The sequence below is a fragment of the Crotalus tigris genome, unplaced genomic scaffold (genome assembly GCF_016545835.1).
Source record: "Crotalus tigris isolate CLP2741 ecotype Arizona unplaced genomic scaffold, ASM1654583v1 scf7180000018818.712119, whole genome shotgun sequence".
NCBI lineage: Eukaryota > Metazoa > Chordata > Lepidosauria > Squamata > Viperidae > Crotalus > Crotalus tigris.
The window spans coordinates 175,466-190,503 of record NW_024097211.1 but is presented as its reverse complement, the minus strand read 5'-3'; the positions used below and the strand labels follow the sequence as shown (position 1 = coordinate 190,503).

At 38.3% G+C, this 15,038-nt stretch overlaps 1 protein-coding gene across 21 annotated transcripts in view; it reads right to left on the bottom strand.

The window, feature by feature from the left end:
• SYNE1 (spectrin repeat containing nuclear envelope protein 1) overlaps window positions 1-15,038 on the bottom strand; it is a 306,096-nt gene that overhangs the window by 129,854 nt on the left and 161,204 nt on the right. For all 21 annotated transcript variants that reach the window (XM_039356302.1, XM_039356310.1, XM_039356316.1 and 18 more), the window contains 7 exons: window positions 14,456-14,721; window positions 10,088-12,248; window positions 8,900-9,237; window positions 7,035-7,179; window positions 2,923-3,141; window positions 1,194-1,456; window positions 345-510 (listed from right to left, as the gene is read on the bottom strand). In XM_039356302.1, coding sequence (XP_039212236.1) covers window positions 345-510; window positions 1,194-1,456; window positions 2,923-3,141; window positions 7,035-7,179; window positions 8,900-9,237; window positions 10,088-12,248; window positions 14,456-14,721 — 3,558 coding nt within the window. The remainder of the gene's footprint in view (window positions 1-344; window positions 511-1,193; window positions 1,457-2,922; window positions 3,142-7,034; window positions 7,180-8,899; window positions 9,238-10,087; window positions 12,249-14,455; window positions 14,722-15,038) is intronic.

Genomic DNA, 15,038 nt, shown 5'->3' with positions numbered 1-15,038 from the left:
ATGCATAGTAATAGGTTCACATTGGGTTAGTCATGATAGGAGATTAGAGCATCCTGTGATTGTTATAGAAGTAAAACTACAAAATAAATAGAAATTGTTGTCCCAGAATAATGAAATACATTATCAATTATCTCCATTATTAAAATAGTTCTTCAGGTGAATTATTAATTTTGAGGTACGTTCTAAAACATAGTTACAAGTTTTAGTATATGTGCTGCTGAAGTGAGCATATGTTTTGCAGCTTCTATCAAAACATATTATAGCATTCTACAGATATACACACATAGCTTTCACATATTCACAGCTTGAACTTGTATTAAATAATTGGTATATGTTTGACATACCTGAAGTTTTTCAAGTTGAGTATCGCTTTCTATCGTAGGATTTAATAAATATTCTCTGCCTTCCTGAATCCAAATTTTTACTTTATTAATATCTTTTTCCACTTCTTCACGTTCCTTTAATTCTTGTTTAACTATTTTCTCACTTTTTTTCACCTTCTGTTGCATGCTTTAAAAATGTTTAAAGGTTAGTTCAAATATTTCATCTTATATAATATCTGAAAACATTACTGTTATCGACATTACTGCTATCAACAAAACAGAAAATATGTAACAGGGATTAAATTTTATTTTAGAGTTGTAATACAACAACTGTTATTACTGCTATTGTTATTTAACAGGCAAGATTATATTACTAAGTTTCAACCATTGCTTTTTTTCCATCAAAATTATTCTAGATTCTACATTATTTGGCAAATAGGCCTGAGGTAAGCATGGGGGACAGTAAAGTCAAAATTGGTAGTTTTCTCCCTTTGCAATAACTTCTTGTCACTTTATTGCAAGGAATAGATTGCCAAGCAAAGGACAAGCTCAAGTAACCACTTGTACAGGGCTTTTGAATAATTCTCACATTCAGCAATAGTGGAAAAATACAGCTATGGTCTGGTTCCCCTTATTTCCACACTGAGGTAAACCCAAGATTATGCAAGCACATTTATGTAGTCAGAAGAGGGTTTTTTTTTCTTCTTTTTCCCTCCCTGCAGCACTGTCTGCCAACTATGCTTTGGAGAATTTGTCGAAATTCTAAAGCAGATTTATGGGTGTCTCCTAGAAGTTATAGAATGGAGCATGACATCAATACTGTGTGTTCCATTATTCTTCCTGACACAGAAATATAAAATATTTTCTTACTTATGGCATCTGTCTTGCATTGCTTTGATTTCTTGTATGATGGGCATTTGTTCCTGGGAGCTAGGTGTTATTTCTATATCTTGGAGCAAGCTAAAAGAATGCTGTTTCAGGAGGCCCAAGGATGATAGTTGCTGTTCAAGCTCTAGAATGAAATTACTGTGATAATCTAGAAGATCCAGAAGTTCGTTCTTTGAAGCTTTTTCGACTGAGCCTTCTGGTAAACGTTCATGCAGCTGATCAAGAGTCTCTGTTGCTTTTTGCATCTAAAGATAATAATTTTAAACAAAAAATCCAATCTATTATTTTTTAAAGGTATCATAACTACACACACACACACACACACACAGTATATGTAACATTATAATCTATAATATTCTCAAATTCAATATCCACACATTATGCACCAACAAAACTGGGTCTGTCATGAACCATCTTGGCCTCAATGAATATGCCTCTACAATACAGATGGGATTCCAAAATCTTCACTAATTTTCTTTGGAGAGGATAATCTAACTTTAAGATAAAGAATCTAAGGCAAAGCTAGAATGTGATGGGATCTGAGCAGCTTGCCTTTTGATAAATTAATGGCCTTACAGTGTAGCAGGAAGATTGCATGGAAACACTGATAGTATCTATTATTAAAGATACTTATAAATATATACTTATTATTAAAGTTACTTATAACTTACAATGGACACCTTTGTTGATTAGAATGTTGGGTTATAGGAAAGCATATATTTTTTAAAAAAATAATAATAATCTTACAGGCAATGCTGTACTTAGACATTAAATATGTTTCAATACATTTCTCAATGTCTTCTAGTTTGTCTAGACAACTGTTTCTTTCCACAAAACTCTAGGATACTGAGAGAGTTCCGTAAGGGATGGTGACTGAAAATTCCATCATAGGATGCAAAAGATCCAACTAATCATATGGACATTCTGAAATTAAGTTTTGTTAGTTCAGAGAGTCCAACCTGTTCAGTGGAATTTGCCACTCGTTTCTTTGTTTCCTATTCTTTCAATGTACCATTTGGACTCAAAACAATTGATATTTTGCAATAGCAGAAAATATTTCTGCTAAAACTAATCTTAGTTTTAGTCTAGTGTACTAATCTTACCTTCCTTCTGCATACCTCTATACCAGCGGTTCTCAACCTGTGGGTCGCGACTCCATTTGGGGTCGAACGAACATTTCACGGGGGTCGCCAAACAACGCGATCCGCCATTTTTTTCTCAGCCGGCGCAGGGGGCGCTGCCGTGCTTGCGCGCTGCGCAGGGGTGGCGCATGGGGGCAGCGCCACGCATGCGTGCCGTACAGGGGGCGGCGCCATGCATGCGCACCATGCAGGGGGCGGCGCATGGGGCGGCGCGCATGCACGCCACGCAGGGGGTGGCGCTGCACATGCGTGCCGCGCAGGGGCGGTGCCGCGCAGGAACGGTGCTGTGCATGCGTGCCGCCTGCTCATGACCGGGGTCGCCGGTCTAAAAAGATTGAGAACCACTGCTCTATACTATATCCCTTTCTGCTTCACAGAGATATCAAGAGCCCAGAGACAAAATAAAATATAAGGAAAATGCTGATGGCCAGTGCATTGACTGCTGTTAACAAAATGGCAACATGGATAAAACAGTTTGAATGTTAACATTATGAATTCAATGTACAGATATGATGCATTAACGGCTACTAGAAATATTTACAGACATTGAGTAAACTTGATCCTTATACCTTATCATTAAATACATTCCATTTCTGCACTGATTCTTCCAAAATCCTTTCTTGCTCTTGGGTAATGCTTCTGAGTCTGGCCCACCGCTGCCAGACAGCTGTCATAGACTGACTTATGGTTCCCTTACTGGCTATGTTGCCTGTTTTCTCCAGGAAGGATGCCTTTTCCTCCAGTGAAGTGATTGTCTCATGAAAAGAGTTTACTGTAGAGACCAGAGACTGAAAAAAGCAGAGGCAATTATCTTTCCTGTTTCACAAGACAACTTTAAAATTTCAAGCAAATGTTTGTGCATTATAGCAGAATCAAAACAAATATATCCTTTGCTGCAATATTACAATTCCTCTTTCTACTAGACATATTTACATTTAAAATTTATACTAGCAAGATGTAAGTTTTACTATACACAGAAGGATCCATTGTTTTTATATGTGTGTATTAATAGATGCCCCTTTATGGATTACTGCCTTGTCGTGGCGAAGGGGCTTGCATAACTCAATGAAGCTATGAGCTACGCCGTGCAGGGCCACCCAAGATGGACAGGTCGCAGCAGAGCGTTCTGACAAAATGTGATCCACTGGAGAAGGAAATGGCAAACCACTCTAGTATCTTTGCCATGAAAACCCCATGGACAGTACTAAAAGCAAAAAGATATGACGCTGGAAGATGAGCGCCTCAGGTCCAATATGTCCAATATGCTACTGGGGAAGATCAGAGGGCTAGTACTAGTAGCGTCAGAAAGAATGAAGTGACTGGGCCAAATCCGAAAGGACGCTCAGCTGTGGATACATCTGGTGGTGAAAGGAAAGTCCGATGCTGTAAAGATCTTTTCTCCATAGGAACCTGGAATGTAAGATCCATGAATCAAGGCAAGCTGGATGTAGTCAAACAAGAGATGACAAGACTGAACATCGACATCTTAGGAATCAGCGAACTAAAATGGACAGGAATGGGTGAATTTAACTCAGAGGACCATCAGGTATACTACTGTGGGCAAGAATCCCTCAGAAGAAATGGAGTAGCCTTCATAGTCAATAAAAGAATAGGAAAAGCAATACTGGGATACAATCCCCAAAATGACAGAATGATCTCAGTTTGAATCCAAGGCAAACCATTCAATATCACAGTAGTCCAAATCTATGCCCCAACCACTGGTGCTGAAGAGGATGAAATTGACCGGTTCTGTGAAGCCCTACAGCATCTTATAGAATTAACACCAAAAAATGATATCCTTATCATCATGAATGCTAAAGTAGGAAGCCAAAAGATAACCGAATAACAGGCAAGTTTGGCCTTGGAGTATAAAATAAAACAGGGCACAGGCTGATAGAATTTTGTCAAGAGAATACAATTGTCATAACAAACACTCTTTTCCAACAACCCAAGAGACATCACCAGACAGTCAACACAGAAATCAGATTGACTATGAGCTCTGCAGCCAAAGATGGAGAAGCTTTATACAGTCAGTAAAAACAAGACCAGGGCTGACTGTGGCTCAGATCATGAGCTTCTCGTTGCAAAATTTAGGCTTAAATTGAAGAAAGTAGGGAAAAGCACTAGGCCACTCAGGTATGAACTAAATCATATTCCTGATGAATATACAGTAGAGGTGACAAATAGATTTAAGGAATTAGATCTGATAGACAGAGTGCCTGAAGAACTATGGATGGAAGTTCGCAACATTGTACAAGAGGTAGCAACTAAAACCATCCCAAAGAAAAAGAAATGCAAGAAAGCAAAATGGCTGTCTGAGGAAGCTTTGCAAATAGCTGAGGAAAGAAGGGAAGTGAAAGGCAAAGGAGAAAGAGAAAGATACACCCAACTGAATGCAGAATTCCAGAGAATAGCTAGAAGAGATAAGAATACCTTCTTAAATGAGCAGTACAAATAAATAGAAGAAAACAACAGAATAGGGAGGACCAGAGATCTCTTCAAGAAAATTGGAGATATGAAGGGAATGTTTCAGGCAAAGATGGGCATGATAAAGGACCATAATGGCAGGGACCTAACAGAGGCAGAAGAGAATAAGAAGAGGTGGCAAAACTACACAGAAGAACTATACAAGAATGAGCTTAATGTCTCAGATAACCACGATGGGGTGGTCACTGACCTCAAGCCAGACATCCTAGAATGTGAAATGAAATGGGCCTTAGGAAATCTGAGCAACAACAATGCTAGTGGAGGTGACAGTATTCCAGCTGAGCTATTCAAAATCTTAAAAGACGATGCAGTAGAAGTGCTACACTCAATTTGTGAGCAAATCTGGAAAACTCAACAGTGGCCACAGGACTGGAAAAGGTCAGTTTACATTCCAATTCCAAAGAAAGGCAATGCCAAAGAATGTTCAAACTATCGCACCATTGCACTCATTTCACATGCTAGTAAAGTTATACTTAAAATCCTACAAGCTAGACTCCAGCAGTATGTGGATCGAGAACTACCAGAAGTACAGGCAGGATTTCAAAGAGGCAGAGGAACTAGAGATCAAATTGCCAACATACGCTGGATCATGGAGAAAGCTAGAGAGTTCCAGAAAAACATCTACTTCTGCTTCATTGACTTTGCTAAAGCCTTTGATTACGTGGATCACAACAAATTGTGGCAAGTTCTTAAAGAGGTGGGAGTACCAGATCATCTCATTTGTCTCTTGATAAACCTATATGTGGGTCAAGAAGCAACAGTGAGAACTGGACACGGAGCCACTGATTGGTTCAAAACTGGGAAAGGAGTCCGGCAAGGCTGTGTACTGTCGCCCTGCCTATTTAACTTATATGCAGAGCACATCATGAGAAAGGCAGAGCTAGATGAATCAAAAGTTGGAATTAAGATTGCCGGGAGAAATATCAACAACCTAAGATATGCAGATGATACCACTCTAATGGCAGAAAGTGAAGAGGAACTAAAGAGCCTCTTGATACGGGTGAAGAAGGAGAGTGCAAAAGTTGGCTTGAAACTCAACATTAAGAAAACCAAAATCATGGAATCAGGCCCTCTCAATTTCTGGCAAATAGATGGGGAAGAAATGGAGGTAGTGACAGATTTTATTTTCCTGGGCTCCAAGATCACCTCAGATGGGGACTGCAGCCAAGAAATTAAAGGACACTTGCTCCTGGAAAGGAAAGCTATGGCAAACCTAGACAGTATACTAAAAAGCAGAGACATCACCCTGCCAACAAAAGTCAAGGCCATGGTTTTTCCAGTTGCAATGTATGGATGTGAAAGTTGGACCATAAGAAAGGCTGAGCGACAAAGAATTGAGGCCTTTGAACTATGGTGCTGGAGAAGACTCCTGCGAGTCCCTTGGACTGCAAGGCGTTCAACCGGTCAGTCCTAGAAGAGATCAACCCCGACTGCTCTTTAGAAGGCCAGATCCTGAAGTTGAAACTCAAATATTTTGGCCACCTAATGAGAAGGAAGGACTCACTGGAGAAGGGCCTAATGCTGTGAAAGATTGAGAGCAATAGAAGAACGGGACAACAGAGAATGAGGTAGCTGGATGGAATCACTGAAGCAGTAGGCGTGAACTGAAATGGACTCCAGAAGATGGTAGAGGACAGGATGTCCTGGAGGAACATTGTCCATGGGGTCGCGATGGGTCGGACACGACTTCGCAATTAACAACAACAACCTTAATAGATGAATAGATATAGATGAGTCAACACAGATGTGCAAATGTGTTTGTGTATATTCATATTGCAATGTAATATGTATTATTCAATGCTCATCTTATAAATGATTTCAGCTTAAATAGTAATTTAATAGTAATTTCATTGTATAGTATTTAAAATATTACATATTTTGAACTACAAGTATGTATGAAACAATATTCATTGTAACTGTGAAGGAGCAGAGCAATTGTGAAAGAATATATTTGATTTTAAAATAAAATCAGTACTGAAATGTTTTCACTTGCCTAAAAATAAAATTCTGATATTGAAAATGCAATTTATGCCATGGTAAAACCATATCATAAATGTAATCAATTCTGAGTATTTTTGTTAGCTTATCATTTGTTTAGAATCACCCCTTAGAGAGCAGCCCTTTTTTACATCACAAACCTAGTACACAAATGTTTGTGATTTAAGTAGAAAAAAATGACTTTTAAAACTTTTACCTTATGTGATATTAATTTTTCCTCTGCTTCCAGTTGGGAAAAAGTTTTAGCTACAGAAAATTCAGATAATGTCTTTTCAGATTCATTCATCAAGTCAATGATGTGTTGTCTTGCTATTTGGTATTCTTGCCACTGAGAAACACACCTTGGAAAATTAAAAATAATAAAAAAGTCATAATTTAGACAAAATATTATTCAAGAATGCATTGCAGATAAATAAATACAAATAAAATATTTTGTTGTTGCTAACAAATATTCTTTGGTGTTAAATTAAAAGGCCAACATTTTAACAGAATCTTTAAATGGTTTAATTTGATGGAGGAAATTTAATAATGTGATATTTTGCCATGATGGGTCTCTAACTGAGACCATAGAGGAGAGAGAGAGAGGGGGGGTAGAGGGAGAGAAAGGGATATATATATATATATATATAGGTCTTTGGTGTTCGGGTTTTCTCCCGCATAAAATTGGAAGTGTCTTGGCGACGTTTCGACGAAGTCCCACTCGTCATCCTCAGGCTGGTGTTTTCAGCTTCGTGCTTCGAGGAGCAATGTGTGGTCTTAGCTGTTTCTTCCTTTTAACTGCCAGTGGGGGTATGAACTGATTGGGTGGGAGCTTGGCTGTGTTCTGATTGGGTGGAGGTGTGTTCTGATTGGTTAGGGGCGTGGCTGTGCTCTGATTGGCTGGGGGTTGGCTGTGCTCTGATTGGCTGGGGGTTGGCTGTGCTCTGATTGGCTGGGGGGTTGGCTGTGCTCTGATTGGCTGGGGGAGTGTTCTGTTTGGTTGTGCCAATCAGAACACATCTCCACCCAATCAGAACACAGCCAAGCTCCCACCCAATCAGTTCATACCCCCACTGGCAGTTAAAAGGAAGAAACAACTAAGACCACACATTGCTCCTCGAAGCTCGAAGCTGAAAACACCAGTCTGAAGATGACGATGGGACTTCGTCGAAACGTCGCCAAGACACTTCCAATTTTACGTGGGAGAAAACCCGAACAACCAAAGACCTACATACAAACACCCGCGAAAACCTCAGAAAACAAATATATATATGTATGTATGTATGTATGTATATGTATATATATGTATGTATGTATATATATATATATATATATATAATATATATATATATATATATATATATATATATATGAAGATCAAATTGTGTCTTAAAACAAAAAATGCTACCAGTATTTCCAGTGAAATGTTTTTTAAATAGTGATGCAGAAAGGAGTTCTTATTACAGAGGTTGAGCTTTCAGATGTGATTAGCAGAATGGAAAATAAAGATGGATGCCTATCTATGAACAAGTATATTTTTAAATATTGGTCTTGTGACCAAAAATAAAACTGGGTTAATCTGTAAGAAGACACAACTAGTAAGAGATCTCCCAGAAATAATTTATAAAGAAGCTCATGGGGCCATTCTCCCTTTTCCCAACTGAATTACCTCATTTTATTCTATTGTATATTTTTTAAGGCAACACATTGCAATTGTTTACTGGATCATTTATTTAACATAGCATTTTATCAATGAATCGAGGTTGGGGAAGAACGTATAACAAGGTTTTGTGAATTCTCACTAAGCCCTTTATCAGTAGTGGCCATAGGAGGATTTCAGTATTTTCTTCCTTTTAATAAAACAATGTGTTGATCATCTGTGTGGCCAGACTTTCTCTCTAGAGACTAATTACAGTATACTGTCCATTTATATGTTGTGTGTGTGTGTGTGTGTGTGTGTGTGTGTGTAAGCAGGCATGTGCTTGTATATGTCTGTAAAGCTTCGATCGAGATAGGTTTGTAGGTGTTACTTCTGTGCGCATTGAGAAGCACAGGGCTAAAATAGAATGAATAAAAAGGTACCTTTGTAATAATTCTTTCTGACATGGTTCTTCTTGTTCTATTTCCATGCTCTTATCTTCTAAAGCCCTCACTTTCTGCTCCAGATCTTCTTTTCTGAGGTTCTGAATGAATGGCTCCATGTCAGACACAAGCATCTTTAGTTCTTTCAAATGGAGTCGGAACTGTTTTTCAGTATTAAAAAATTCTTCATGGTTTCTTAGGTTTTCTTCTGAATTTTCTGTGTCAAGGCCATTTTGTGCAAATTGGAGCAATATCTGAGCATCTTCAAGCCAGTTGTTAGCAGTCTGGGAAACTTGGTAGTATTTTTGGCAAAGACTATATAATTTAGTCAAATTTTCCTGAAAACAAAACAAAATAATACCACACAAAAAACATATATGAATAACAACAACAATCCTAATTCAGGATATACAAACTGGAATTCTACAATCAGCAAATTATTCCAGAACACTGTACCTGAGGATATTGTGCTGCATTTCATGAAGGGAATGTTTATTTAATTTTATGTGTATCTATCTGCTGATTCAATAAACAAACCTATTAATATTCCAAAAGATGTTTTAAGAACCTGGAAAAGTCCATGGATCTCTAAAACCACAAGGTAGAAACATTCAAACAAATTTCCTTTTCTCCTATAAGTAATTAAAAGCTTTCTTGATGTCCTAAATCAAGGATGTAATCCTAGAGCATATAACCTATGAAACAAATTTATAATCAAATTATTTGCCTGGTATTGACTGACATTTATTCCACAGTGAAAACCGGGATAACAAGATATTAAGATGATATCTCAGGAATCTTTTGGCAAGAATTTTCAGAAATGCAATTTCTGAAATTGTCATATTTCACATAGTAGAGATGTCATTATGTCCTCTGATTTAAAAAAAGGTCTATGTGTAACAAATATTTATGTGAATTATGAGAATAGGATTTCCTGCTTGAGCAGGGAGTTGGACTAGAAGACCTCCAAGGTTCCTTCCAATTCTGCTATTTTGTTTTCTAGGTTTAAAGTGCAGAATTAGAGCAACAACTTGATGCAGTTTTTATCTTTATGTCATCTTTTTTGCTTTAGATTATAATGAAGATCCGGTACCTATAGGTCATTGAAATGCAGCCTGAACAGATTTGTATTCCATATCCATTATACTGTGATAAATAATTAACAATAGGATTGCAGGACATACTGACCTGCCTCTTTTGTATTGCTTCCTGGACTTCACTGTTGAGTTTAGAGAGCTCAATAAGGCTGTTTTCCAAGTCTACAGGAACCAGTTCTTTGGCTTTCATATATTTTTCTTTTTCTTTATTGCTTAGTGCTCTCATTATCCTTAGGCTAGATTGTACTTCTTCCTGTTGGATCTGAACTTTGCGAATCTCTTCTTGAATGCTATTCAGTTTTACATCCATGTTTAATGGTTCGTTCAGGTCTGCTTTGATCTGTTGCAGCCAATCCAGGGAGCGAGAGATTTCAGTTTGAAAATCTATGCTTTCTACCAGCCTGTTTTCACACTCCACCACTTTATCCCCAATGGAAGTGTGCAATACTTTCATCATTTCCTGCCAAATTCGCACTTGGCGATCAGCTCCTTCATGAACAGATGGGTCAATCTGGGAAGAAAGCCCTTCAAGATGTTCAGCAATGTGTTTTAAAAGGATCCCAGAATCCTGAAGACTACCAGCTAAGAAATGGTACATTTTTAGCTTTTGCTCAGCTGGAAGGGTTTCTTCATTCACTTCTGCTTCTTTTTCTTTTATGGAATTTAGTTTCATCCCAAGCTGCTTACACATTTCTTCATGTTCCTGATAAGTCACCATCATGTCTTCTAGTTGGTTAATTTTCTGTTCTGTCTGCCGTTTTAATTTGTGATACAGCGTAGCAAGCGTTAACATCTCTTCTGGTAGCCACGGCTGCCCAGAGCTTCGAAAAGCTTCCTTCTTCTGATTTAATTCATCTATTGCACTGCCAAGGCTTGTGACTTCACTTAGGACATTTTTGTAATCTTCCAGAAGTGACACAACTTCTCTAGCTGTAAGAGTGGAGGGGGTTTTACGCAAATTTACAAGCTGATCTTCCAGTTCAGACAATGCCCTTGTTGTCAGTTCAATTAATGATGCATATTCTTTACGGGCTGTAATTGCTTCTTGGACTTTACAGAACCTATCTTTAGCCAAAGCAATGATCATATTAAATTGTTGAGGCAAGGCACTGAGTTTTTCCTCAAGGTAGGAACGATCCATTTCATTAAGGGATGGTAAAATTTCCTGGCCATCTTTTTGAATTATCAATAAAAGGTTTTCATATTCAGGAAACTGTTCAAGAATCTGCTGATACTTAGCTAATTGAGAATAAAGTTCTGTATTACTATTCATTAAATTGATTTCTGGGAATGAAACAATATCACATTGTTTTAACCAGTGGCATGCTTTATCCAAATCTTCTTTAAAATATTTCCTAGAAACTGTATGTTTTTCCAGATCTATTACTCGCTGGCCACATTTTTGTAAAATAATATCATACATGTTCTGCAACACTTGTAGTTTATCCAACACTTCACTTTTCTCTTGTTCTGTTGTTTCCTTCATAAGGTTCCTCCCTTGAGACCACAGTCCAGAGATTTCACTTTGGTAAACCTTAAGGCTGGCTTGTATACTCTTACAAGACCTGATCTGTTTGCTCACATCTTCTGGTAGCAGACAGGTATGTTCATGGAATATTACCTTCTTCTCATATTGTTTAATTTGATTCATGGCTTGAAGGGCTGCTAGGAAGAATTGAGTCCTTTCAGATAATGTCTTATTTAAGTGCTTTCTTCTCTGCCAAACCAGTTCACTAAGGAAATCCACATGATTTTGGGCATCTGATAGACTTTTTTGGAGCATTTGTCTTTCAGTAAGCCCTAAATTAGTTTTCACTCTATCAGCATCCTTCATTAATGTTTTTAAAATAAGCTGCTTGGCTTCTACTTCATTACAAAGGGTGAGGTGAACCATGAGAAAATTTTGAGCCAGCTCAGGAGGTGGGCTATGTTTAAGAGCTTCAGAGATGCTAGGCTGCTGCTCTTCTGCCCACTCCATTAACTCTTGAAGTTTGGCTTGCACAACATTCAATTCTTGTAATGTGGTGACAGATAGTTGTATTTTATTCTTGACATGGTCCTCTAGCTGGATCCAGCACTGCTCAAAGTATCCTGACTGTTCTTTGACTAGTTCTCTATCATCCAAATTTAGATGTTCAGTCATTTTTTGCTTCTGTTCCTTTAAGTTTTCAAGAGCAAGCCGTTTATCTTTCAGAGCCATTGATAATTTTTTCAAAGCCTCAACATGTGTAGCTGTACTCTCGGCATCTGATCTGTTAAGCAAAAACAATAATGCATAGTGAACATTTCTATTACAGAGCAAGTTTTAGAGAAAACTTTTTCATAGTTATTAGCAACTTTTCATTATGTATATAATTGATTCTTACTGCAAAGTACGATGTATGTGTATGCTTTGACTTACAACATGTACCTGCAGAGTTCAAAATATTAAACTCATATATGATTTCACCATTACAACATCAAGCGTTCACCTTGGAGTTGGAAAAGGAAGAAACAAATTAATTTATTAATGAAATTCATTCCAATGAGCCTCTACACTCAGCAGCTCATCTATTGTTGGAAGGAGAAACATCTTTTTTTTTTTGTCTTCTTGCCTCTACTCATCCAAAATTCTACAACAAAATACTGCAAAGTTTATTTTAAAATATAGTTCTGTGTATAGAAAGTGCCAACAAGTTACAGGTTCATGTGACAAATAAAAGAAATACTGGAGATTGGTACAGGTCCTTTTCCTATTTGTCCTTACTCACAGCATGAACATGTCCTAACAAATCGCTTTTTTCCTGCATCCTTGTGTTGTTGCCTTCACCCCAATCTTAATGAGCCAAGGCACATTGGGTCACTCTGGTTTTGGTCAGTAAAATAATCCAGATATTTCCCAAAAATATTTGCCAGCTAGATCGAACTAAATAAAAACTATTCAGGAATGGTGATAGGCTGCAATGATGAAATGTGAGAAACAAAGCCCCAAGAATCAGTCTGTGGGACAGCAGATTTAGATATAACTCTCTGATGTCTCTAATCCCTCTTCTAGCCCTGATAGCTGATCCCCAGTCTGGAACAGGAGCCAGAAGAATTATAGCTGGCTTCTTAAATCCCACCAGATCTTTAGTCTCATGGATTAGGTCAGTGGTGGTGAACCTATGGCATGGGTGTCAGAGGCGGCACTCAGAGCCCTCTCTGTGGGCACGCGCTCTGTTGCCCCAGTCCTAGGCCTTCAGCTGGGTTTTATAAAACCTTTTCGCTTTAGGCCTCCGCCGCCGTGTGCAAAAAAAAAAAAAAAGTTCAACCAATTTCAACTTCTTGCGGGAAAAAAAAATCTTGCAAAGTTGGAATTGATTGATTGAACTTTTTAGTCCCACCCAGTCTGCCGTTACCACCGCAGCCACGCCCACCCAGTGGGCCATGCCCACCCAATAGGCCACACCCAGCCAATGGGCCACACCCACCCGGCACTCGACGATGCATAAGTGGGTTTTGGGCTGCAGTTTGGGCACTCGGTCTCTAAAAAGTTCGCCATCACTGGATTAGGTGATCCATAAGATTAGAGACATGGTAGGTAAAAACTCAGTTCTTGTAATGGTACATGAAAATGACCTTGGGAAAGGCAAGAAGGGGAAAGGGAGGAAGAGTTGCAGACTAGGCAATGGACACATAAATGGCAACATAACCTGCAGAATTAATGGAGGCATGGCACACATCTCACAAGGGACCATCCCTAGTTTCTTGGACTGAAAGGCAAGGGGAGGAAGGGAGAGTTGTACTTTCAGACTTTCAAGATTTTGTTCATGTAACTTTACAATAAAGATAGTCCTATACTTCTGGATATAATTCTTATCTGGACTATCTCACAAGGCTGACAGCTCCCCTTGTCCTGCTACTTCTCCCAGCTCTAGTAATCTGTTGTAAAGGAGCTTGTACCAAGGAGTTATGCCTTTGACAGATGGTCAGAACTATCCTTGCCAGCCCCATCTCAGCTAAGGAGAGTGATTGCCGGATTTTCCTACAGCTAGTGACACTTGGAAAGATCTGTGGGAAACCGAATCCCACTTCTTTTCTTAATTTGACTTACACACAGAACATGAGGAAATCAGCATTTAGTGGCATTTTTTCTGTAGCAGAGTAGAGACTGGCAATTTTGGCAGCAAATTTTATGCTGACATGATTTCCTTTTGGCTGAAGGCCTGTTGGCTAAGGGAAAACCCACAGATTGCTTTGGCTGGTATTACTCTACCTTTGTGTTTTTTTCCCCCATGTATATGTGCTAACTATAATAATATTTTCAGTGAAAAAGATATAAATGGTGTAATAAAAACATGTTGAGGTAGACGAGGGAGTACTAAGTTAAATGGAAAAATCTGAATTCCTAGTAATTCTTAATGTTGATCAAGTAACAAAACACAGCTGTAGTTCATCTTAATCAAATCTGTCAAAAATAAAGCAAGGAGATCATCCTTACCTTGCTAAGTGATCCCATTCCTGTGTAAAATTTTCTAAAAACACTTCTACCGCACTTAGACAATCATGATATTCTGTTGTTCTCTGAAGATCTTCTTTTCTACGTAAGAGCACATTGCTTGTTTGAAGGCAAAGATCAAGCCAATAGTTGCTCAAGCGTCCTACTTCCTTGTGCTCTGGTGACTCCTGCCCTTCTGTCAATTTGCTCACTTTTTCAGTCACTGCAGTCAAAACTGTCTGTTTAGATTGGAGCTTCTGGCTGAAGTCCTTAATATTAGGAGATACAAAAAGAAAATAGCAAGAAAGAATTCTGTTAACATCTAAAAAGGGTTTAGATCTAAATCTGTGTTTCAGATTCTCCGACAAAACCATAAATTAAGACAAATGCATTTTTTCCTTTCATGAGATTGCAATATTTTTTTTGTTTTACTGACTCCTTTGGGAACAAAGTGGTAAGACTTGTTTAATAAGAGAATAATAGAGTTGGAAGGGATCTTGGAGATCTTCTAGTCCAACCCGTGCTCAAGCAGGAAGCCCAATACCATTTAAAACAACTACCCTTTCTACCAGCATCTGACTCATCT